The sequence below is a fragment of the Rhincodon typus genome, chromosome 5 (assembly GCF_021869965.1).
Source record: "Rhincodon typus isolate 14 chromosome 5, sRhiTyp1.1, whole genome shotgun sequence".
NCBI lineage: Eukaryota > Metazoa > Chordata > Chondrichthyes > Orectolobiformes > Rhincodontidae > Rhincodon > Rhincodon typus.
The window spans coordinates 76,165,980-76,192,881 of NC_063336.1; the positions used below are offsets into that span (position 1 = coordinate 76,165,980).

General features: G+C 42.7%; 1 protein-coding gene across 1 annotated transcript in view; it reads right to left on the reverse strand.

Annotated features, from left to right (window-relative positions):
* adgrb3 (adhesion G protein-coupled receptor B3) overlaps positions 1 to 26,902 on the reverse strand; it is a 739,829-nt gene that overhangs the window by 293,925 nt on the left and 419,002 nt on the right. Inside the window, exons 14-15 of the mRNA XM_048596949.1 lie at positions 22,953 to 23,099; positions 16,940 to 17,015 (exon numbers count right to left, since the gene is read on the reverse strand). Coding sequence (XP_048452906.1) covers positions 16,940 to 17,015; positions 22,953 to 23,099 — 223 coding nt within the window. The remainder of the gene's footprint in view (positions 1 to 16,939; positions 17,016 to 22,952; positions 23,100 to 26,902) is intronic.

Consider the following 26,902-nt stretch of genomic DNA (forward strand, 5'->3'; position numbering starts at 1 on the left):
CATTCCACGCACCCACCACTCTGTGTGAAGAACTACTTCTGACATCTCCTCTATACCTTCCTCAAATCACCTTAAAATTATGCCCCCTCATAATTGTCATATCCGCCCTGGGAAAAAATCTCTGGCTATCCACTCTACCTTGTAACCCTCTATCAAGTCACCTCTCATCCTTCTTTACTCCAATGAGAAAAGCCCTAGCTCCCTCAAAGTTTCCTCATGAGACCTGCCCTCCAGTCCAGGCAGCCTCCTGGTAAATCTCCTCTGCACCCTCTCTAAAGCTTCCACATCCTTCCTATAATGAGGTGACCAGAACTGAACACAATATTCCAAGTGTGGTCTAACCAGGGTTTTATAGAGCTGCAGCATAACCTCACGGCTCTTAAACTCAATTCCCCTGCCAATGAAAGCCAACACATCATACGTCTTCTTAACAACCCTATCAATTTGGGTAGCAACTTTGAGGGATCTATGGATGTGGACCCCAAGGTCCCTCTATTCCTCCACACTGCCAAGAATCCTGCCATTAACCCTGTATTCTGCATTCAAATTCGATCTTTCAAACTGAATCACTTCACACTTTTCCGGGTTGAATTCCATCTGCCACTTCTTTGCCCAGCTCTGCATCCTGTCAATGTCCTGTTTCAACCTACAACAGCCCTCCACACCATCTACAACTCCACCAACCTTTGGTAAATTTCTGGAGGGCATCTTGTAAATAGTAATACATTGCTGCTACTGATTGTCGGCGGTAGAGGGGTGGATTGCTTGTAGGTGTGTAGCCAAACAAGTGGGCTGCATTGTTCTGGATTGTGTCAAGACTTTTTACTGTTGTTGGAGCTGCACCCATCCAGTCAAGTGGGAAGTATTCCATTACACTCCTGACTTATGTCTTGTACATAATGGACAGGCTCCGGGGAGTCAGGAGGTGAGTTACTTGCCGCAGTATTCCTAGCATCTGACCTTTTGATTTGATTTGATTTCATTTCATTTATTACTGTCACATGCACTGAAAGACAATGAAAAGTGTTGTCTTATGTGGCAGATCATACTCTACAAGTGCATCAGGGTAACAGAGCAGAGTGAGATACAATGTTACAGATGTCAAGAAGGTGCAGAGAAGATCAACATTAACATTTAGGAGGTCCATTCAAAAGTCTGATAACAGCAGGGAAGAAACTGATCATGAATCTGTTCGTACATTATTCAAACTTTGATATCTTCTGTCTGACAGAAGACGGTTGAAAAGAATATAACTTGTGGGGCGGGGTGGGTGTACTTTGATTATGTTGGTTGCTTTCCCAATGTAGCAGGAAGTATAAATGAAGTCAATGGATGGGAAGCTGGTTTGTCTGATGACTGGGTTACGTTCACAACTCACTGTAGTTTCTTGCAGTCTTTGGAACAGTAGTTGCCATTACACATTGTGATGCATCAAGATAGGATGCTTTCTATCGTGCATCTATAAAAAATTGTAAGAATCTTTATGGACATACTGAATTTCCTTAGCCTCCTCAGGAAGTAGATGAATTGAGTTTGTGGTCAATAGTAACCTCCAGGTTGTTGACAGTGGGGGATTCAATGATGGTAACATAATTGAATATCTCGGAGATTTGGTGAGATTTGCTTCTTTTTGGAGATGGTCATTGCTTGGAATTTGTGTGGTGTGAATATTACTTGCCACTTGTCAGCCCAAGCCTGAATATTGTCCGGATCCTGTCGCACTTGAACATGAACTGTTTCAGCATCTGAGGAGTCATGAATGGTGTGAACATTGTGTAATTATCAGTGAACATCTCCATTTCTGACATTATGATGGAGAGGAGGTCATTGATGATGCAGCTGAAGATGGTTGGATCTCAGATACTGCCCTGAGGACCACCTGCAGAGATGTCCTGGAACTGAGATGGCTGACCTCATGCAACCACAACCATCTTATGTGCCAGGTAAGACCTAACTAACTGAGAGTTTGACCCCACCGCCACCTACCCACCCCCGCCACCCCCTCACCCCCGCCCCCGACCCCTGATACCCGTTGATTCCAATTTTGCTAGGGCTCCTTGACGATGCACTTGATCGAATATGGCCTTGATATCAAGGGCTGTCACTCTCACCTTATCTTGGAATTCAGCTCTCTTCTCCATATTTGAACCAAGGCTGTAATAAGGTCAGGAGCTGAGTGGCCTGGCACAACCCAAACTAGGCATCACTGAGCAGGTTATTGCTTAGAAAGTGCTGCTTGACATCACTGTTGGTGACACTTTCCATCACTTCACTGATGATCGAGAATAGACTGATGCAACGGTAGTTAGTTGGATTAAATTTCTGCTTTTTGTGTACAGGACATACCTGGGCATTTTTCAACATTGTTGGGTAGGTGCCAGTGTTATAACTGTACTGGATCCAAACAACTTGACCAAAAGTGCTACTGCTCAGCCACTCTTGGTGCTGGTCATGGAAATCTCCTGCCAAGAGTATATTTTACACCCTTGCTTCCTCTGAGTGTTGTTCAACATGGAGAAGCACTGAGTCATCAGCCAAGGGAGGACGATACGGGATAATCAGCAAGAGGTTTCCTGGCCTATGTTTAACTTGAAATCATGAGACTCCATGGGGTCCAGAATCAACATTGAGAGCTCCCAAGGCAACTCTTTCCCAACTGAATACCACGGTGCCACCATCTCTGTTGGGTCTGTCTTACCAGTGGGACAGGACATATCAAGGGATGGTGATGGTGGTGTTTGGGACAGTGTGTGTTAAGGTATGATTCTGTGAGTATGACCATGTCAAGCTCTCCTAATTTTGGCACTAGCCTCCCGATGTTATTGAGGAGGGCTTTGCAGGGTAAATGGGACTGTTTCTGCCATTGTCTTTTCTGGTACTGATATCAAAGCCATGTCGTCCGTCTCATTCCATTTCATTTCTTTTCGGACTTTGCAGTGATCAATACAACTGAACGACTTGCTAGGTAATTTCAGAGGACAGTTGAGATTCAAACACATTGCTGTCAGTCAGGAATTGCATGTAGGCAAGACCACGTGAGAATGGCAGATTTTCTTATCTTAAGGACAGTGAGCCAGATGGGCTTTTTCAACAATCAACAATGATTTCATGGTCACCAGTAGATTTTTAATTCAAAATTTTATTTTCTTGAATTCAAATTCCACCATCTGCCAGGATTCAGACCCTGGTCCCAGAACATTAGCTGAGTTTCTGGATGAACAGGCTAGCGTAATACAATTGGCCGTCACCTCCCTATTTAACAAGACAGAATGAGTGTCAATCGGGAACTCACCACTGTCTTGCGAGAATCAAATCAGTACTATTTGTGAAGACTATACAAGATGATCTCTGAAATAACTCCACAGAGGCTGGGATCCCATCACCAAGTCATCCTTTATTTGCACGCGCAAAGTCATTGACGCTGGTCCAGCTCCCTCAGAGCCAGCTGTCAGAGTGTCAGAATATCTGACACATGTTTATATCTGTCTGCCAGGTTCCCTGATTGGACCAGATTAACAGCCCCAATCAAGAAACACAAATTCCATGAGTTCTACCTGGCTGACCTCATTACAATCACTACATCGCTTCTTCTCTGAGTCCGAGGACATAGGCTAGTCCTCTTTCTTGTAGTGCCTCCTGGGGCATTTTAGCACTGGGTCAGGTTCTTCTAACTCTGCGTCAGATCCAGGCGGCATGTAATGCACAGGAGCTCGCCCCTTGCACCTGGATCATCTCAGGAGAAATTCACTCTCTTCTTCTGGTGGCAAAGGCGTCAATGTGCCAAGATGTGCTGTATCAATCTCAGATTCAGAGGTCTCTTCAGTGCTTGATGCAGAGGAAGAACCCACGGGTTCCAACAACCTTTCCAACTGTTCTGAAGAGTGGGGCACATTTTGCACCCACACCATTTGCGACTTACGTACGGTCTATGTACTTGTTCGGGTAGGAGTCCTGAACTTTATATGACAATGCTCCTGATCTTGCATCGACCAAGCCTCTTACTCATGCAGCAGCATTTCTGTGGTTCTGATAGCTTCATCATGTGTTGTAAGCTGTTTCTCCATTGGCGGAGACTGGCGTATGGCACTGGTGTTCCTGATGCATAGCTGCCTTCCTTTTGTAAAGTGATAGCATTTTCACCTCTCTAATTGGATGTGCGTGGAATCAAATCTTGCTCCACATACTTGAGCACAATAGTTAGCTTATCGCTCCAGCTCAGTACTGAGGGATTGCTGCAATGTTGAAGGTGTCCCTGCACTGGAAAACCTTTAAATGTTGGTTCTGTATCTCTCTCAATTGGATATCAAAGATTCCATTATTTTGTTCTTACTGTGATAACTGCTCAATGTTTGTCCCTCAACCAGCATCACTAAACCCTATGATCTAGTTATTATCACATTGCTGTTTGTGGGATCATGCTGTGCGCAAATTGGCTGCTACTTTTCCTACATTGCAGCAGCCACTGCACTTTCAATGTACTTCATTGGATGTCAAGAGCAGTGACTTGTATTTGTGAATGTCTTCTGCAGCCACACCCCAACAGTGTGCCATATCAAGAAATGCGTAAACTTCACAAACTGCTTCTTTTTCTTGCTGGGACTTCTTTTTGGACAAGATTATCATCTACATCTGTGCTCAGTGTGCAGAAGCTGAAATATTGAGGCAAACCACTGAGCTGAGATGATTGAACAAGTTATTCCCATCAGTTCAACCGAATCAAATTTACAGGCTTTAATAATGTCAGGCTTGACACTGCTACTTGATACAGATCAAGTGGGGGGGAAGTGGGATACCATTGGAAAATGGGGCCCTTATTACACTCCATCCCCACAACAACAAATAAGACCTTATAGCTGCTTAACTATTGGGCCTGAGGGATTTGTGAATTTGTGCATAGCAAGATCCCTCAAATACCAACATTGTAATAACCAGGTCACCTGGTCTAGCATTGATGGTGGGGTGGGGTGAGGGGTGGGCAGGCATTGTGCATTAAGCTCAGAAAGAACAAAATAATGGGATCATTTATATCCATCTGTGAGAGCTAAGGGACACTTCGTTTAACAGTTCACTAGTGAGGTCCAACATACAGAGGATTGCTGCTGTTCAAAGCAGTTATATACCTGGAATGCTAACACATGGCTATTCCAACTATTGAATGCCTCAATGGAAGGTGAGAATCACTGTCTCAATAATAATGTTATTTTACTCACAAAATTTCCACCCAAAAAAAACCACTTACATGCAGTCCCCCAGGTTGCAAATAGGTTCCATTCTGGTGATTGTTTGCAAGTCGGAGCACATGCAGGATAATATAAAGGAGCCATTTGGAAGTATAGGAAACATTTGGACATCAAGTCTTTAAACTTAATGCCCTGAATGGGACTGTGTTGCAAAGAATGGGCTTCGTAAGATGGATGTTCAAAAATTGGGGACCCTCTGCGGAGGCTGAGGAATCAGTTTTAAATCATGCAAAAACATACATGGCAATTATACTTCATGTTATGCATGTATTGGTGAGACTTCATCTCGAAAACAGTGCATTGTTTTGCCTCCTTTAAGGAAGGATGTAAATGTATTGGAGACAATTCAAAGGGGGTTTATTAGATTGATGCCTAGATTGAATGGTATTGTTTCAAAAATAGGTTGGATAGGCTGGGCACGATTTCTTTACAGTGTAAAAGATTAAGGAATGGTTCAATTGAAGTATATAAGATCCTGAAAAGTCATAGTGAAGTGGGTATGGAAAGAATGCTAAACAAAAAACAAGGAACTGTGGATGCTGGAAATCTGAAACATAAATTATAGGGTTATAGGGGGATGGGTCTGGGTGGGATGCTGCAAGGGTCGTCTGTGGACTTGTTGGGCCGAAGGGCCTGATTCCACACTGATCTATGATCTGTGATCTATGAAAACCAGAAATCGCTGGAGAAACTCAGTGGGTCTGGCAGCATATGTTAGTGTGCATGTTGGTAAACATATCCCGATCATGTAGTAAAAAAAATGGACAAACAAATTCAAGAAGTGACCAGGAAATCGTACATAGATAATGAAAAGTATAGTGAAACTGAATTACAAAGTTATGAACCAATGCTCCATCTCTACATTACAGACACTGAAATACTTTTAAATTTAATCAGTTAAGTACTTCATTAACGACCTGAAATAGAGAAGGAATAGAGCTACATCTGTAGACATAAACACATCATTCACCTTTCATACTTATAAATTTGTATAAATAGTACACCGTCTAACTGGGGTTGGAGTTGCAACCTTCCTGAAATTGAGTACGTCTTTAGTGCCAACATAACAAGCTTTAATCAAAGCGGAACCTGCTGTTGATTTCCAACATGTTCATGTTTCAAAAAATGTGCCTGAATGTTGACAAGATCTTGGAGACTTCGTGCAAGAGGAAACATCAAAAGGGAAAAAGAGGTATATACGTTCTGAAGTGTTTAATCCTGATATCACTTTGGTCCACTGTTTCAACAGAGGTATTAATCTATGTAATATAAAGGGAGGTTCTCTTGACAACACTAATATATCTGTTTGTTGATGTCTCTGAATTCAGCATCAGTACACTGGAGAGTTATCGTAATTGGAGCTAATGATATTACAGCAATTAAAATAGTCAAATTTCAGCTAATTAGGTCAGATAGATAATTTTGACTTTCCTATCTCTAATTCAAAATCTGTTAAAGAAGTTAAATTTATCATGTTAAACACTGGTTTATTTATCACTGTACATTACTTAAGTCAATTCCAGACTGCTGCAGGTTCTTCCTATTAATTAGCAAGATGTACTGTAAAAACCCATGCCAACTCAAGCCAAAACACTTGCACAAATCCTCAAAAATATCAGACAGTTTATTCAAATCGGTATTGTGTATATTAAGTGCTTCTCAAAAGACTACTAAACAATTTCTATGCAAGCTGAGCAAGTGTAAGTGCACCTTTAAGTGATTAAGATGTCTTTTTAATTAATATCTTGATGCAACAGTACATTTTTTTGAACAAACCTGATGAGGTGGATATTTATCTGTATAAAAGCACTGATTAGAGCATCTATTTAAACAAAATGAATATAGATTATTTAAGGTGACATTTAAGGAATTGGGGCAGCTTGCTTAGATACTAATATACTTACTACGAGTCAATGTGGATGCAATCAAAACATTCTGAGGTAATTATAGTACATATCTAAATACAATGAAGTAAATACAGTAGCAATCTAACAAATGTGGGGAATTGTTATTAAAAACCATAGAGTTCACTAATGTTCTTTAGGAAGGGTAATCACCTATCTTTGCCTGATCTAGCTTACATTTGATTCCTGACCTACAAGAATGTGATTGACACTTAACTGCCCTCCGAAATAGTTGAGCAAACGTGTATCAAACATTCCAAAAAAAAACTCATTGACTTAGGCAATGGATTCAGACTTGTCAGTTAGATCATCTAGTAGGTTCTGGCAGTGATAGCTGAGAGTACATGTACCTGGGAAGTAAGTGATTGTTATATGTTAATTGAGGGATGATTGGGTGAAAACATTACTGAGGGTCTATATAGGAGGAGGAGATCTTGTGCTGTGGTGGTAGTGTCTGTACCTCTGGACCAGAAGGGACAGGATGAAGTCCCACTTGCCTCAGAGATATGAGATAACAAGGTGTAGAGCTGGATGAATACAGCAGGCCAAGCAGCATCATAGGAGCAGGAAGGCTGACGTTTCGTGCCTAGACCCTTCATCAGAATTTCTGATGAAGAGTCTAGCCCCGGAACGTCAGCCTTCCTGCTCCTATGATGCTGCTTGGCCTGCTGTGTTCATCCAGCTCTACACCTTGTTATCTCAGATTCTCCAGCATCTGCAGTTCCTACTATCTCTGCCTCAGAGATATGACATGACATGTCCAAACAGAGTTGATGAATTTAACAAAAGTGTATAAACGGAGGGGATGCTGGTTAGCTCAGTTGGTTTAAGGATCATACGAATACTGCCAAGCTCATAGGTTCAGTCTCCATTCTAGCTAATGTTCTGTGTTTCCAGGTAAGCATCTTCATTTTAAGGGTCTTGTGGTACCCCTACCACTGGGCCAGAAGTTCCAAGTTCAAGTCTCACCTGCTCCTGGGGATGCAGCATGACTTATCGGAGCAGTTTGATTAAATATGTTTGTATTCAGGGAGGACAAGTAAGTAGAGGGGTTGCTATTTGTGGCGAAAGAGTAAAAATAAAAAAAAACCTTAATAAGTTTATGTTTGGACTCTCTCTAATTAGCATTTAACAGTCAAAGCCAGGCTTTGATGTCTCGACCCTGCAGAATCCTCCTGAGTAACATCTGGGGCTTTGTGCAAAAATTGAGAGAGCTGTCCACAGACTAGTCAAGCAACAGTCTAACATACCTTACAGCCAGAATCCCACATCAAAATCCCTGGGAATATCTTGTCCCACTGGCAGGACAGTCCCAACAGGGAACTATACAGTGGTAAACAGTAGGCAGTGCTGGTGGTGGGAAGAGTTGACCTGGGAATCCTCAATATTGCCTCTGGACCCCATGATTCTCATGGCATCAGGTTAAATGCAGGCAAGGAAATCTGACAATTACTATGCAATAGGGGCGGCACGGTGAGTCAGTGTTTAGCACTGCTGCCTCACAGTGCCAGGGACCTGGATTTGATTCCACCCTCAGGCGACTGTCTGTGTGGAGTTTGCACACTCCCCCCGTGTTTGCACATTCTGCCTGTGTTTCCTCCAGGGATGCTCCAGTTTCCTCCCACAGTCCAAAGATGTGCTGGGTAGGTGGATTGGCCATGCTAAATTGCCCGTGGTGTTCAGGGATGTTTAGGTTAGGTGGGTTAGATATGGGGAAATGCAGGGGTGGGGAGCTGGGCCTGGGTCTGGGTGGGCTGCTCTTCAGAGGGGTGGTGTGGACTTGTTGGGCCGAATGGCCTGTTTCTGCACTGTAGTGATTCTGTGAAATTCTGTGAAAAATATTCCCTCTTGGCTAAAACGATATGAGCCAGTATTCATGCAAGGAAAACAGAAATCACTGGAGGAGCTCACAAGGTCTGGCAGCACATGTGGAGAGAAAATGAAGTTAATGTTTCAAGTCCAGTGACCTGAAGAAGGCCTACTGGACTCAAAACCTTAACTCTGCTTTTTCTCCAAACATTCTGCTGAACTGACCAAATTCCTTCAGTAATTTCTGTTCTTGTTTCAGTTTTCTAGCAATCACAGTTCTTTGTTTTATTTCAGTACTCTGCATGTTGAATGCCACTTAGAGGAAACATGGGGTGTGGTAAGTGTACAGGGGACTTCACTGGAGTGAGGATTTCAAATCCACCACTAAGAGTAGCACATTAGCACCACTACTGACCAATGTGGACAGGTCCTAGAGGGTTTATCACCCTGTCTGGGCCTGCTGTAGATGTCAGGAGAACTACCAAGAGTGCAAAACATATGTAACCTCGTTTTTACATCAATCTAGTTGTCAGAGATGTATCCACCTATGACAGTCAGTATTGGCAGGAATGACCACCAGAGAGAATTCTCTCCCTAATGGCATTCTGGGTGCACCTACACCAGTGCAGTGGCTCAAGGTGGCAGGTCACCACCACCTTCACCATCTTTTTTGGAACAAGAAGGATGGGCATTAAATGCTGGCCAGCCAATGAAACCACATTCCATGAACGTCTTTATATTGAAAACATCTGTGATCAAGGGCTTTTCTCTTTAGAATGATGAAGTATGAGAGATGACTTGATAGAGGTATACAAAATGATCAGAAGTATAGATAGGGTGGACAGCCGGAGACTTTTTCCTAGGGTGGAGGTAGCTATTACGAGGGGGCATAGTTTTAAAGTGAGTGGAGGTAGATATAGGGGAGACGTTAGAGGTAGATTCTTTACTTTGAGAGTGGCAGGGGCGTGGAATGCATTGCCGGACAGGGTATTGGAGTCAGCCTCATTAGGGGCATTTAAGCGGTTATTATATAGGCATATGGATGACGGTATAAGGTAGGGGTGGAGGTTAGATAGACCTTAGGTTTAGGGTAAAAGTTCGGCACAACATCATGGGCCGAAGGGCCTTACCGTGCTGTACAGTTCTATGTTCTATGTTGTAAGGAAGCGATTCAGAACAGACCATGAAGGCAAAGCTGGACATCCATGAGGCACTCAAGGTGATCAGCAGCATCATTGTATTCCATTATTATATGTTATTCCACCTTTGTATTCCACTATTATATATATTCCACCATTATATTGTAGCATCGGGATCAACCCTAGTTTAATGAAGACTGCAGATGAGAGTCCGGGGAAGAACCAGGCATACCTGGTAAAGCTACTACAAATGATTACTTGCATGCTAAATCAGGAAGCAACATACCATAGACAGAGCTAAATGATCCTGCAACCAACGGATCAGATCTAAGCTCTGCAGTCCTACCACATTTAGTCATGGTAGTAGTGGAGGAGGAGTCTCCACAAATATCTTCATCCTAAAAACATGGGGAAGCCCAGCACATCAGTACAACAGATAATTTGATCTTTAACCAGAAGTGCTGAGTGAATAATCCATCTCGGCCTCCTTCAGAAGTCCCCAGCATCACAGATGCCCGTCTCCAACCAATTCAATTCACTCCATGTGATAACAAGAAATGGTTGAAGAGACTGGATACTGCAAAATGACTGAAGACTCTGTTTCAGAACTTGCCACACCCCTAGCCAAGCTCTTCCAGTATAGCTACAACACTGGACAATGTGAAAAATTAATTAGGTATGCCCTATAGGCAGAAAACAGGACAAATCCATCCAGATCATTTATTGCCCCATCAATCCACTGAAACTTTGGCAAAGTGATGGAAAGGGTCATCAACAATGTAATCAGCAGCATTTGCCTAGCAATAGCCTGCTCAGTTTGGGTTCTACCATGGCCACTTAGCTTATTGACTTCATTACATACACAAAACAACAGAGATGAGGTGACATAAAGGCAGCACTTGACCAAGTGTGGCAACAACAACACTAAAAAGATTGAGTCAATGGGAATCAGAGAAAACTCTGTTTATTGGAATTATACCCAGCATGAACTAAGATGGTTGTGGTTGTTGGAGGCCAATCATTTCAGCTCCAGGACAGTACTGCACAAGTTCCTTATGGAGTGTCCTTGGCTTAAACATTTTCAGCTGTTTCATCAAGGGCCTTCTCTCCACTATGTTTGCTGATGATTGAACAATTTTACGGAATATTCACAACTCCTGAGATACTGAGGCAATTCCTGTCCACATGCAACAAGACCTGGAAACATTTCGGTTTGGGATCATAAGTGGCATGTAACATTTGCATCACAAAAGTGGCAGGCATTGGCCACCTTTAAACTGATAAAATCTTACCCTCTCCCTCTGATATTAGAGTAGTAACTTCAGTGAACCTCTCCAACAAGTCTCAAGAGTACCCATTGATTATAAACTAAACTAGACCAACCATATAAATGCAGTGGCTTCAAGAGTAGGTATATGAATTCTACAGTGAATAACTCATCTCATGACTCCCTAAAGCCTGTCCACTATCTACAAGGCTCAAGTCAAGAATGTAATGGAGTACTACCAACTTGCCTGGATGAGTGCAGCTTCAACAAAGTCAAGAAGGTTGATACCATCCAGGACAAGGCAGCCCACTTGACAGGCAACCGATCCACAATCTTCATTCACTTCCCCCACCATCGATGCTCAGTAGTAGCAATATGTACCATCTACAAGATGCACAGCAGAAACTCACCAAGTCCCCTGAGACAGTCTCTTCCAAATCCATGACCTACATCAGCTCAAAGGACCATGACAGCAGATTTAAGGGAACACCACCAAGTTCCCCTCTAAACCACTTACCATCCTGATTTCAAAATATATCACCATTCCTTTAGGATCGCTGGGCAAAAATCCTGCAACTCCCTTGCTAACCATATTGTAGGTCTATCTATTTTACATGGACAGCAGCAGCTCAAGAAGACCACTCACCACTACTTTCTTAAGGGCAACTAGCAGTGGACAATAAAGGCTGACCAGCCAGTGATGTAAAAATAAAGTGCAATAACTATACACCATATTTAAATGCTACTAGTGATTACAGAATCAATCTAAACAACATTGAATAAAAAGAGGATCTAACTAAAATATACAAATGTGGGAGGCTATGTAAATACTTCCTTACAGTGAAGAGTTCACCAGTTGCTAAGACTAATTTGTGTTAGGCTATATTAAGCCAATCATAGATAGACATTGTACAGTTTTTCAGTATTTTTCTTTGAGGTCAATCTAACTTCTCATACATTAGCTTTAAGCGATATACAGCTCCTTGATACAATTGTATTTTCTGATTCCAATGTTTTCCTCAGAGGTTTCTGTTATGAATGAATGGCTAGTCAAAGAGTGACAAATGATGATAAATGCTCAGACACAAGGCAACTATAAATTATGAATTAACTAGGTCACTGTGGAAAAGCAAAGTCATGCTTTTATATAGCACCAAATGAAATCTGAAAGCTGTTTGAAAGCACTTTGCAGAAATAAACTTTTTGAATTGTCATGACTTTTGTGATGTCAGCAAACACGTTGTCAAACAGCAGACAGATCCCTCAAACAGCCCAAGATGACAGAGAAACTGATCCATGTCGTTTCTTTACTTGTTGGACCGCAGTGGGAAGTTAATATGAGAGAATTATCAATTATCATTTCGAGTCATGCCTTGGTTTAATGGCTCCATTTCAAAGTCTGATTCTCAGCATGCAGGTGAAAGTTCATTTCATGCAGTTCATTTCAAAATTGTCGTCACTGCCAGATTGGCAGGGGGTGGGGAAGCGGATTTCTAATTCAGGGGATGAGGTATTCAGCCTTCAAACAGACACAACAGGGAGTCAGGTTGTTAATAAAGAAATGCGGTTGATGGAGCGTAATCGTGGACACAGGGATGGTTTGAAGTGTGTATACTTTAATGCCAAAGTATCAGAAATAAGGCAGATGAACTTATAGCATGGGTCAGTACTTGGAACTACGATGTTGTGGCCATTACAGAAACTTGGGTAACTCAGGGACAGGAATGGTTGTTGGAAGTTCCGGAATTTAGATGCTTTAAAAGAAATAGGGAGGGTGGTAAAAGAGGCAGCGGAGTGGCATTGCTAGTCAGGGCTAGTATAGCAGCTACTGATAGGCAGTTCAAGAATGATATGTCTGCAGAGTCAGTTTGGGTTGAGGTCAGGAACAAGAAAGGAGCAGTCACTTTGTTGGGGTTTTTTTTACAGACCCCCTAATAGTTGCAGAGAAGTGGAGGATTGGGAGGCAGATACTGGAAAGGTGCAGAGGTCACAAGGTTGTAGTCATGGGTGACTTCAACTTTCCAAATATTGATTGGAAACTTTTTAGTTGTAATAGTTTAGATGGAGCGGATTTTGTCCAGTGCGTTCAAGAAGGATTCCTGACATAGTATGTAGATAGACCAACATGAGGAGAGGCCACTTTGGATCTGGTGCTTGGCAATGAACCGGGCCAAGTGTTAGACCTGTTGGTAGGAGAACGTTTTGGCGGTAGCGATCATAACTCTGTTACTTTTACAATAGTCATGGAAAAGGATACGTACATACAGCAGGGTAAGGTTTATAACTGGGGAAGGGTAATTACAATTCTGTTAGGCAAGAACTGGGTAACATAAAATGGGAACAGATGCTGTCAGGGAAGAGCACTAAAGAAATGTGGAGATTGTTTAAGGAATGTGTACTGTGTGTAATCAATAAGCTGCAGAGCTGGGCTGAGAGGTGGCAAATGGAGTTTAATGCGGAAAAGTGTGAGGTGATTCACTTTGGAAGGAATAACAGGAATACAGAGTACTGGGCTAATGGTAAGATTCTTGGTAGTTTGGATGAGCAGAAAGATCTCGGTGTCCATGTGCATAGATCACTGAAAGTTGCCACCCAGGTTGATAGCGTTGTTAAAAAGGCGTACAGTATGTTAGGTTTTATTGGTAGAGGGATTGAGTTTCGGAGCCATGAGGTCATGTTGCAGCTGTACAAAACTCTGGTGCGGCCGCACTTGCAGTATTGCGTACAGTTCTGGTCACCGCATTATAGGAAGGATGTGGAAGCATTGGAAAGGGTGCAGAGGAGATTTACCAGGATGTTGCCTGGTACGGAGGGAAGGTCTTATGAGGAAAGGCTGAGGGTCTTGAGGCTGTTTTCATTAGAGAGAAGAAGGTTAAGAGGTGACTTGATAGAGACATACAAGATGATCAGAGGATTAGATAGGGTGGACAGTGGGAGCCTTTTTCCTCGGATGGTGATGGCTAGCACGAGGGGACATAGCTTTAAATTGAGGGGTGATAGATATAGGACAGATGTCAGAGGTAGGTTCTTTACTCAGAGAGTAGTAAGGGCGTGGAATGCCCTGCCTGCAAAAATAGTAGACTCGCCCACTTTAAGGGCATTTAAATGGTCATTTGATAAACATATGGATGATAATGGAATAGTTTAGGTTAGATGGGCTTCAGATTGGTTTCACAGGTCGGCGCAACATCGAGGACCGAAGGGCCTGTACTGCGCTGTAATGTTCTATGTTCTATGTTCTATGTTCTATGATATGTTTGTCCCTAGCAGGCAGGGAAGATGAGGTCGAGTGAGGGAACCTTGGTTCTCGAGAGAGGTCGAACGACTAGTTAAGAGGAAGAAGGACGCTTATATAAGATTTAGGAAACAAGGATCGGAAAAGGTTCTAGAGGGATACAAGTTATCCAGGAAGGAGCAGAAGAAAGGGCTGAAGAGAGCTATAAGGGGGCATGAGAAAACCTTGGTGGATAGGATCAAGGAAAAATCCAAGGCTTTTTACACGTGCGTGAGGAATAAGAGAATGACCAGAGAAAGGGTAGAGCCGATCAAGGACTGGAAAGGGAATTTGTGCACAGAGCCTAAACAGATAGGAAAGGTTGTTAATGAATACTTTTCTTCGGTATTCACAACTGAGAGGAACCTAATTGTAGGGGAGGACAGTGTGAAACAGGCTGGTAGGCTAGAGGAGGTGGATGTTAGTAAGGAAGATGTATGAGGAATTTTGAGGAACTTGAAGATAGTTAAGTCCTCTGGGCCTGATGGGATTTATCCAAGGATTCTATGGGAAGCAAGAGCCTTTGGCGATGATCTTTTCGTCCTCACTGTCCACGGGTATTGTGCTGGAAGATTGGAGAGTAACAAACGTCATTCCCTTGTTCAAAAAAGAGAATAGGGATAACCCCAGAAATTACAGGCCAGTTAGTCTTACTTCAACGGTGGGCAAATTATTGGAAAGGGATCAAGGAGAGATAGGATTCATGATCACTTGGATAGGCACAGTTTGATTCATGATAATCAGCATGGATTTGTGAAGGTAGATCATGCCTCACAAACCATAGTGAATTCTTTGAAGAGGTGACCAAATACGTGGATGAAGGTAGAGCAGTGGATGTGGTATACATGGATTTAAGTAAGGCGTTTGATAAGGTTCCCTATGGTAGGCTCATGCAGCAAGTAAGGAGGCATGGGATAGGGGGAAATGTGGCAGATTGGATTCAGAATTGGCTGACCCTTAGAAGACAAAGGGTGGCAGTGGATGGAAAATATTCAACATGGTGCTCAGTTACGAGTGGTGTGCCACAAGGATCTGTTCTGGGTCCTCTTCTATTTGTGATTTTTGTAAATGATTTGGATGTAGGAGTGGAAGGGTAGATTAGTAAGTTCGCGGACGATACAAAGGTGGGTCAAGTTGTGGATAGTGTGGAGGGCTGTTCTAGGTTACAAAGGGACATTGATAGGATGCAGAGCTGGTCTGAGAAGTGGCAGATAGAATTTAACCTTGAAAAGTGTGAGGTGATTCATTTTGGAAGGACAGACTTGAAAGCAGAAAGCAGGTTAATGGAAAGATTCTTGGCAATGTGGAGGAGCAGAGGGATCTTGGGGCTCATGGCCACAGTTCCCTGAAAGCTGCCACCCAGGTGGATAGAGTTGTTAAGAAGGCGTATGGTGTGTTAGTTTTCATTAATAGAGGGATTGAGTTCAAGAGCCGCAAAGTTATGCTCCAGCTATACAAAACCCTGGTTCTGCTACATCTGGAGTATTTTGTCCAGTTCAGGTCGCCTCATTACAGGAAAGATGCGGAAACGTGGGAAAGGTGCAGAGGAGATTTACCAGGATGTTGCCTGGAATGGAGGGAAGGTCTTAGGAGGAAAGGTTGAGAGAGCTAGGGCTTTTCTCTTTAGAACGACGAAGGAGGAGAGGAGACTTGATAGAGGTGTACAAAATGATCAGAGATATAGATAGAGTGGACAGCCAGAGACTTTTTCCTCGGGTGGAGGTAGCTATTACGAGGGACATAGTTTTAAAGTGAGTGGAGGTAGATATAGGGGAGACGTCAGAGGTAGGTTCTTTACTTAGAGGGTGATAGGGGTGTGGAATGCATTGCCGGAGAGGGTAGTGGAGTCGGCCTCATTAGGGGCATTTAAGCGGCTATTAGATAGGCATATGGATGATAGTATAAGCTGGGGTGGAGGTTATATAGACCTTAGGTTTAGGGTAAAAGTTCGGCACGCCATCGTGGGCTGAAGGGCCTGTACTGTGCTGTTCTGCTCTATGTTCTATGCTCATTCAGTTGCAATTTCCAAAAGGGCAGCTTTTGTATCCAGAGATAGCAAGAATTGCAGATGCTGGAGTCAGAGATAACACAGTGTGGAGCTGGAGGAACACAGTAGGCCAGGCAGCATCAGAGGAGCAGGAAAGTTGACATTTTGGGTCGGGACCCTTCATTCTGAAGAAGGGTCCCAAACCGAAACATTAACTTTCCAGCTTTTGTATCCACTTCTGTTTTCAAGTCATGCAGAAAATGAGCAAAATAGCAGCCTGGGGAAGTAAGGGCCAGGCTGGTGATGCGTACAGTCTTACCTTGGGGACGGTAATATAAGACCCAAATTTTTGTAGAATATTGTGCCAAGTACAAAAACTGCAGATTCATCCAATTCTGAAAAGAAAATCAAATTACAAAAATCATTAAACATCTAATATAGGAGATAGTTCAGCTCAAATTGCCTGGTACCAACTCTTTGATCGTACTACTCAGTTTGCCATTTTCCCAAAGCTTTGAAAACACTTTCTCTTCAAGCTATTAATCATTTCCTTTTACGTCAGAGAGGAGTTATGTATCTGCCAGCCTGTTGTACAAGGGGTTTCTTATGGTACAACGGGCTCTAGCTCAGATGCTCTGGGTTCATATTACTCTTCAGGGCTTAATGGACATAGAAGACACATAAGAACATGCAGAGAAAAACTTGGCCAAACAGGTTGGTTATCAATCTGTAAGCCCTTTCCATAGGTCATGCCTCCAGCAAAAAGCTAGCAACATGCTCCAGGAAAAATCCAGCTATAGAAGCAGACATAAACACATGCTTTTGTGTGCTACTAAAAATGAGAGGAGAAAAGAAGAATCTGTACCATTGTCAAAATGGATGACAGAAATCTTGTGAAAATGGCATAACTGTCACAGACCATTGAGAGAACACCAGGGGTAATTTAGCTCCTCACTCAAATGTATTTCCTCTCACAAACATCAATTTTCCTTCATGGAGTGTTACTCGCTACTCCATACGATAATGTGCGGAAGGAAAAATAAATAAATGCTTGTTAGTATAGAACTTAAACATTACTAAAAGGAGATGAGAAGTTGAAGCTTTTTGTCTTGCCCTTATCAGAACTAAGACACAAGAAACCGACTTGAAAAAGAGACACTAGTTTATACAAAATGAGAAAAGTATTATGCTGATTAGTTGGGGCATTGTTGCCCTGGAAATGCAGATAGAACAGTTAACTGTCAATCTTCATTGTCAGACCAGGTAGGTAGGTTCTGATTGGTCAGGGCATCATCATGGGGATGAAACAATATTTAGCTATCTCTATTATATTTTCCTTTATGATGAGGAGGTGCCAATGTTGGACTGGGATGGACAAAGTCAGAAGTCACATGGCATCAGGTTTTGGTTCAACAGGTTTATTTGAAATCACAAGTTTTCAGTGACCTGTTGAACTATAACCTGGTGTCATGTGACTTCTGACCATGTTTTGTTTTTGAAAAATGTGAATGTACAAATTCATTTTGCCCACATAAAACCGGATCCCAAGTATTTTGGTATGTATTTTCCAGCACACACAAATGCACCACAGTGTAGGCCCAGCCGATGATGATAGACTGTTTCAAGTGTATATTTTGAGGGTCAGTTAGCTCAGTTGGCTGGTCTGTGATGCGGAGTAATGCCAACAGTATGGGTTCAATTCCCGTACTGTCTGAGATCATCATGAAGAGTTACAGAGTCACAAGCACAGAAAGGACACTTTGGCCCCTTGAGTCTGCACCAACAATAATTGGTACTAAAGGCACACTAATCTCAATTTCCTGCACTTGTCTCATATCCTTGAATGATATTTCAAGTGCTCATCCAAATATTTTTTAAAGGTTGTAAGGTTTCCAGCCTCCACTAACTTCCCAGGCAGTGCATTCAGATTCTCACTACTTTCTTGAGAGAAACAGGTTTTTCTCACTGCCTCCTAAATCTCCTGCCCGTTACCCAAAAACTGTCCCCTTGTGATTAACCGCAAAAACCAAGGGGAACAGCTGCTCCCTAATCACCCTAACCATACCTCTCATAATCCCACCTCAGCCTTCCCTGCTTTCTCTGCTTTAAAGAAAACAATCCAAGCCTACCTAGTTTCTCCATATAGTTCAATTGCTCTATCCTAGGCAGCATCCTGGCGAACCTCCTCTAACCCTAAATGAAGGTCCCCCCTTCTCAACATCACCCCTCACCTAAGGTTGGTAACCATCCTCACGTCAAACTCACCACCAGTTGTCTGTCTAATGAGGTAACAGCCTTAAGGTTTTTGGGACTATGGTGACTTGACATATGTCTTAGCACAATCCAGGTTATTTAATAAATAATTTTGAATAGCAGAATCACATTTAATTGTGGATATACTTAACTGAGGCTTGCCAGCATGAGTTGACCAAGAGCAGACTGCTGTCAGCTGTGAATGGTCAACAGGATATGTTCTGCGATGGTCCACCAGTCATTGGTCCACCAGTCATATGGTGTACAGACTTGGCATCACATTGTCTGTGTTATTACATCCTTTATAATAGATTGAAAATTTTTTCAATAACAGACATTAAGCTAACTTGTCTATAGTTACCTGTTTGTCTTTTCCCCTCTTTAAATAAAGGTGTTACATCGGCAATTTTTCAATCCTTTGGAACTTTTTCAGAATCTAAGGATTTTTGGACAATTACTACCAATGGACCCACTATTTCTGCAACTATTTTCTTCAGTATCCTAGAATACATACCATCAGAATGAGGGAATATATTAGTCTTTATCTCCATTAGCTTCCCAAGCACCTTTTCTCTAATGAGAGTCACAGAATCACACAGTACAGAAGAGTGCCTTCAACTCATCAAACTTGTAAAGTCGCACAGGATCAGAGGTGAGCTTGCAAGATGGATAAAAAAACTAACTTAGTCATAGAAGACACAGGGTAGCAGTGGAAGGGTGTGTTTCTGAATGGAGGGCTGTGACTAGTGGCGTTCCTCAGGGATCAGTGTTGGAACCTTTGCTGTTTGTAATATATATAAATGATTTGGAGGAAAATGTAATTGGTTTGATTCATAAGTTTGTGGATGGCACAAAGGTTGGTGGAATTGCAGATAGTGATGAGGACCGCCAGAGGATACAGCAGGATATAGATCAGTTTGTGACTTGGGCACAGGGATGGCAGATGGAGTTTAATCCAGAAAAATGTGAGGTAATGCATTTCAGAAGGTCTAATCTAAATGGAAAATATACAGTAAATGGCGGAACCCTTAACAGTATTGATAGGCAGAGAGATCTGGGTGTACAGGTACACAGGTCACTGAAAGTGGCAACGCAGGTGGAGAAGGCAGTCAACAAGGCATATGGCATGCTTACCTTCATCAGCCAGGGAACTGAGTTTAAAAATTGGCAGGTAATGTGCAGCTTTATAAAACCTTAGTTAGGCTGCATTTGGAATATTGTGTTCAATTTTGGTCACCACGCTACCAGAAGGATGTGGTGGCTTTGGAGAGGGTACAGAAAAGATTTACCAGGATGTTGCCTGGTATGGAGGGCATGAGGAGGGGTTAGAGAAACTTGGGTTGTTCTCACTGGAACAATGGAGGTTGAGGGGCAACCTGATTGAGGTCTACAAGATTATGAAGGGCATGGACAGAGTGGACAGTCAGATGCTTTTTCCCAGGGTGGAAGAGTCAGTTACCAGCGGCCATAGGTTTAAGGTGCGAGGGGGAAGGTTTAAAGGTGATGTACGAGGCAAAGTTTTTTGTACACAGAGGGTGGTGGGTGCCTGGAACTGGCTCCCAAGGGGAGGTAGTGGAAGCAGATACTATAGTGACTTTTAAATGGTGTCTTGACAAATACATGAATAGGATGGGCATAGAGGGATACGGTCCCTGGAAGGGTAGGGGGTTTTAGTCGTGACGGGCAGCATGTTCGTGCAGGTTTGGAGGGCCGAAGGGCTTGTTCCTGTGCTGTAATTTTCTTTGTTCTTTGTTCTGTTCTACCACCAAAAGTATACTACTACTTACATTTGTCTCACTTTTCTGCACTAGATCCACAGCCTTGAATGTTATGACAATTTCAAGAACTCATCCAAATACATTTTAAAAAGTTGTGAGGTTTCCTGCCTCAACTGCCCTCCCAGACACTGTATTCCAGACCTCTATCACCTTCTGGGTGAGAAAGGTTTTCCTCAACCTCCTGCCTTTTACTTTAAAATTATGTCTCCTTGTTAGAATTCCTTTGGCTAAACGGAACAGTTGCTTTCTATTCACTCTGTCCATGCCCCTCATAACCTGGTGCATTGCCAATCCCCCATTTCACACTCCCCCCCACCCCAGCAGGTCTTCTGTGCTCTAGAGAAAACAATCTGAGCATATCCAGCCTGTCTTCATCGCTGAAATGCTCCTTCCCAGATTATTAACTTGGAGCTTCTGTTTTTTTTAAACTTTAGCTCCTCACTGTTCAGCAGATCCTCCTTTCCAATCCTTTCAATGTCATCTGTACAGCAATGGTTAATGACAGCTGGATCCTTCCCCTCCCCTACCAAGTTCTTCTCTCAGCCCAAGAAGATGTCCTCAACCCTAGCATCCCTTCAGTGCAGAAGTAGGCCATTTTGCCCATACCAACCCTCCAATGAACATCCCATCTGGACCCACCTCCTCTGTAACCCTGAATTTCCCATGACTAATCCACACAGCTAACATCCTGGGACATGATGGGCAATTTAACATGGCCAATCCACCTAACCTGCACATCTATGGACTGTGGGAGGAAACCAGATTACCATAAGGAAACCCACACAGACACGGGGAGAATCTGCAAACTCCATACAAACTGTTACCTGAGGGTGGAATCGAACCCAAGTCCCTGGAGCTGTGAGGCAGCAGTGTTAACCATCGAGGTACTGTTCCACCCATTGTCAGGTAATGCAACTTTTCAGACTCTCGCATGAGGTTGCAGAAAGCAATATATTCCACCACCCCTACCCCCACCCCATTACATAGTCCCTTGTCCCTTACCACAACTACATTCCTATTTCCTCCCCCCACTTGAATGGCTTCCTGTACTAAGGTGCTGTGATCACTTAGTCCTCACTCTTGTCCACACAGCTCATAACTATTTGACAATTATAGCAGTTGAGGTCCTTAATTTGAACCCTCTGGGCTTTCATACCTGCCTCACCTGCAGTTAGACACTCCCATCCTTGATCATTCACCAGTTTTGAATTACCTAGTCTGTGGGGTGTGAGCACCCTCTGGACCATAATGTTCATGCAACAGTCCTCTTCCCTGATTTGGTGCAATGTCTGCAGCTCAGAGTCCAGTTCTGCAACTTGGATCCAAAGTTCCTCGAGCTGCAAATATTTATTACAGATGTGCCCACTCTGGATCACTGGTGTCCAGCAGCTTCCATGTGCTGCAATAGCAACACATCATCTATCCTACAATCACTACAGAATAATATTTTCTATTTGAAAAATCACCAGCATTAATCTATTACTTAACCAGCCACTGTTTTAAGAAAAGAGACAACAAATGTGCCTAAGGACCCTACGTTTACTTTAAAGAGTAGAAATATTCACCAGTCCTACTCAACAATCAGAATCTTTCCCTACACTCTCGTCACACTGTGCTTCAAGACATTACTCCATCATTGGTCTCAATGCAGGTCAATCTCTTGATCCACATCTTTCATCTTCTCCCACTCACTTCTTGCTTTGAGCATTTACTGCTTGCAGCAAACATTAGGCAAAATACCTTTGACCCCCTTTGCACTGAATTCCTACTTGTCCAGTTCACTGACTCAGCCTTTGTCTCACTCTGCTAAAGCCTCCTTCACACTGTCCAGCACCTTCCTTCTGAGAAGTATATGAGGGGTAGGAGTCTAGTGCTCTTTCTGACTGTGCACAGCTGGTATTCATTGTATGATCAATTGTACATGTGCTAGCATCTACATAAATAAATGTATAGAATCCTGGTTTATGGAGACAAAAATAATTGGTACAGATATTGAAACTTTTTCAAAAACAAAGGGTCATGGTGACAGTCAAATTCTGCTGCATTCCCCTGGCAATGCTAACTAATCAGAATCTACCTGTCCGGTCTCAGAATGAAGATTGACAGTTAATTGTTCTTGTTGCATCTCCAAGCCAATGATAGCCCAACCAATTAGCACTCTGTTCTCATTTTGTATTAAATGATGTCTCCTGTTTGAAGTCTGTTTCTTGTGGCCTCATCTGGTAAGTATAAGATGAAAACTTCAACGTCTAGTCATTTTTTTAGCAATGTGAAAGAAGCATAATTGTTTCCAGACTTCACCTGGAGATGCAGGTATGAATATGTTTTTTGGGATAGTAATTTTGTCTTCAGAGTTTCTTGCCCAGTCAACCATTCCCTTTCTTCCTTTCATCGGGAAGTTGATATCAGTCAGAACGGATGCTGTTGGCAACTTGTGAATGCTGGCCACTAACAAGAAAGCACAAATAAAATTGACTTGTGAAAAACTGAAATCAAGTTCATGGATACAATCTTGAGCCAGATTGGCAAAAATCATTTACTTTGTCTCAACGTATGCTTTTCTGTTACTTTTGAGTATTAAGCTGCTTATTATCAAATAATTACTTGCATTGCCACTGGTCAACTAAGCATGTGATGGGATGCCACATTGTGAGTAGCTATTACTGCCCTGCCTTCAGTTGTTCTGGTCCTAAGGTTTTGATAGGGTAGATAAGATGCAAAGGATCTTGAGGTACATAAGAGCTAGGTACTGTGGTAGCTTTCTTCAGCTGCTCTAGAAGATCCTGGTTTGAGACCTATACCAGGGCCTACTGGCCTATAAATCATTCCAAATGTAGGAGCAGATGTGTTTTATGATCAGCTGCCCCACAGAAGGCAACGGCAAACCACTGCCTGTTCTTGTGGATCAATCCAATGAAAGTCTATGGTATCACCACGGGAAGTGCGGAGAGGAGAAACTGTTTGCAGGGTCAGTAACAAGATGACAGATTTAAAGTAACTAGCTTGCTAATTCCAACAATCCTGCAACTCTTTGGTTTACTTTGCTTTTTGTACTCTATCTCTGGTTCACTGACTAATTGCCTGATGGCCCAACTAAAAGAGGGTGAGATTCCCTGGTGACTAAAATCTTAAAATTTTCCTGAGCTTCTCTGATCCACAAATAAAGTCCTCTCCTCAGTTCAAATCTGCACATGTGCACAATTTAATTTGCAGCTCTCTAATTACAGGGAAATTAAGCATTCTTCAAATGTTCAATGGGAAAAGTTTCATGGCTCCTGAGAATCTATGTATTGTCTGGTAAACAATACCTCCGGTAGAATACTTGAACTTGTATAACATGAGCTAAACTGAGAGGCCAACCCTTTCTCTTTGACAAAGAATTAATCTGTCGGAACAGTCTTTATAACTAGGTAAGGTGCAGGAGAAGCCTTAGAGAATACACATCTGTACAGTTCCTGAAAAATGCAACACTTGGTCAGATGAGAGCTGCTGCAATAATAAATTATCCCTATAAATGGTAAATACGTGGTCAAACAAGGTGTAGGGGTGAATTGAGACTAAAGATGGAATTTACGAATGGAAGCTGGAGACTTGTCCAAGAAGCTAAATGAAAACTTTGCATCTGTCTTTATCAAGCAAGCTGATACTGTGGAGGTCATGTTGAAAGATAAGGTGGTTCAGGCACTTAAATCTTAAAATTAATAAGGTCAAGGTATTTCATAGGCTGTCTGAATTTTGAGTTTATCATTGCTTCAGTAATGGAAGAGATGCATCCAAGGTTATAGAGGGAAGGGAGTCTGGAAATTGCAGCTAAAGTTACTGGTTTTTCTTCAATTTGAATTGGAGCTGAGTACCAGCAATTGCAAATATATACCCTTGTCCAAAAAAGGAAGTAATGATAAGCCCAGCAACTTTCAGGCCAGTCAGTTTAATCTTAGTTAAATTTAGAATCTTCTAGAAATGATAATGCAGTACAAAATTAATAGTTGTAGGTTAAATAAGAAAGCAAGAATTTTTTCAAGAGCAAGTCATGTTTAACCAACTTTCGTGATTAATTTGAGAAATTAACAGGGTTGATGAAAGTACTGCTGTTGACGTGATATACTTGGACTTAGGAAGAAGTTTCATATGGTGCCACACAACAGACTTGAGAGCAAAGATAGAGTTCATGAAACAAGAAGGACAGTATTCTCAATGAAAATACAGAATTGTGTGGAAAATAGGATTTTAAAAAACGGTAGTGGCAAATTGTTGTTTTTCAGATAGATGGGGGTTAAGAGTAGAATGCTCTAGGGATCTGAGTTAGGTCCTTCATGATATATACGCATGATTTGCAACTTGGTATACACAAGGTGAGCGCAATTTTACAATTTTCACATAGTACAAAATTTGGAATATTATGAATAGGGAGGAGGAGGATAATGTTGAACTTCAAATAACCTAGGCAGCATAGTGGAATAGGTAGGCTCATAGTGATAAATAACATTTAATGTAGAGAATTGTGCAGTGATCATTTTTGCAGTGCGCTCCCAAGATAGGGCGTTCTACTCCCACACATCCCAGATATCCTCCGGTTTCAAGGGCAGTAACTCCCCCCTCCAGTGATCAAAAATGCCCTCAATTGCATCTCTTGCATTTCCCACACTTCTGCCCTCATATTCCCTCCCCCACAACAAAAATAAAGACAGAATCCCCCTGGTTCTCACATATCACCCAACCAACCTCCGCATACAACATATCATTCCCCACCACTTCCGCCACCTGCAATCTGACCCCACAACCAAAGAGATACTTCCCTCCCCACCCCACCCCTATCTGCCTTTCATAGGGACCGCTCTCTCTGCAACTCCCTCATCTGCTCCACACTCCTCACTAACCCCACCACTCCCGGCATCTTTCCCTGCAACTGCAGGAAGTGCTACACTTGCCCCGACACCTCCCCCCTCCCCTCCATCCAAGGCACAAAACAAACCTTCCATTATCAGACAGGGGTTCATCTGCACATCCGTCAACTTGGTCGACTGCATCCGCTGCTCCCGATATGGCCTCCCCTATATCAGTGAGACCAAGCGTGGACTCGGAGACCATTTTGTAGAGCATCTGCGCTCTGTACACAACAAACAATAACACGTTCTGGTCGCCAACCATTTTAACTCTCCCTCTCACTCTGTGGGTGAAATGTCCATCCTGGGCCTCCTCCCGTGTCACAATGACACCACCCACAAACTGGAGGAGCAGAACCTCCTATTCCGCCTCGGGAGCCTACAGCCTGATGGCCTAACCATTGAATTCACCAGTTTTAAAATCTCCCCAGCCCCAGCCTCAGCCTCATCCCATGTCCAACCCTCCTTCTCATCCCCCACCACCTTGACCTGACACAACCTGTCCATCTTCTCTCCTGCCTATACAGCACTCCCATCCCACTGACCAATCCCCACCACTCCCTACCTGCTGTCACCTATCACCATCCCACCTACCTTCCTCAGCCCCACCCCTCCTCTTTCTATTTATTTCTGAGCTCCCTTCCCTGTCCCTATTTCTGAAGAAGGGTCCTGACCCAAAATGTCAACCTTCCTGCTCCTCTGATGCTGCCTGGCCTGCTGTGTTCCTCCAGCTCCATACTGTGTTATTTCTGACTCCAGCATCTGCAGTTCTTGCTATCTCTAAAACAAAGGGTATGTTTCTAAATGGCATGCAGAAGCAGAGGGACCTGGGTGTACATGTGTATAAATTAATGAAGTTGGCATCAGTGCATTCATAAGGCATTTTGGGTTCTGTAAATAAAAGCATGGAGTGCAAGAGCAAGAAAGTTTGTTAAAATTGTCTAACATGCTTTTTGGCCTCAACTAAACTTTGTATCCAGTTCTCGGCACCATACTTTAGGAAGAATGTGAAGTTAGTAAAGAAAAGATCGATCAGGGTTCCAGAGATGAGAAACTTTCAGTTATGTGGCGTGATTGGAGAAGTTGGGACTCTGTCCCTTACAGAAGAAAAATTTCAGAGGGGATTTGATAGAATTGATTGATTGGTGGTCTGGACACAGTAGGGAGTGCAAAATACTAGCCATTATAAGGTGCAAAGATTGAGAAGCAGAGGGCACAGATTTAATGTCTTTGAAGAATAGGCAAAGAACAATACAGCACAGGAACAGTCTTGTCAGCCTGCCAAGCCTGCACTGACACATTTTGCCCCTCCATACTGAAACTGTCTTTGCTTATAGGATTCCTATTCCTCTATTCCCTTCTTATTCA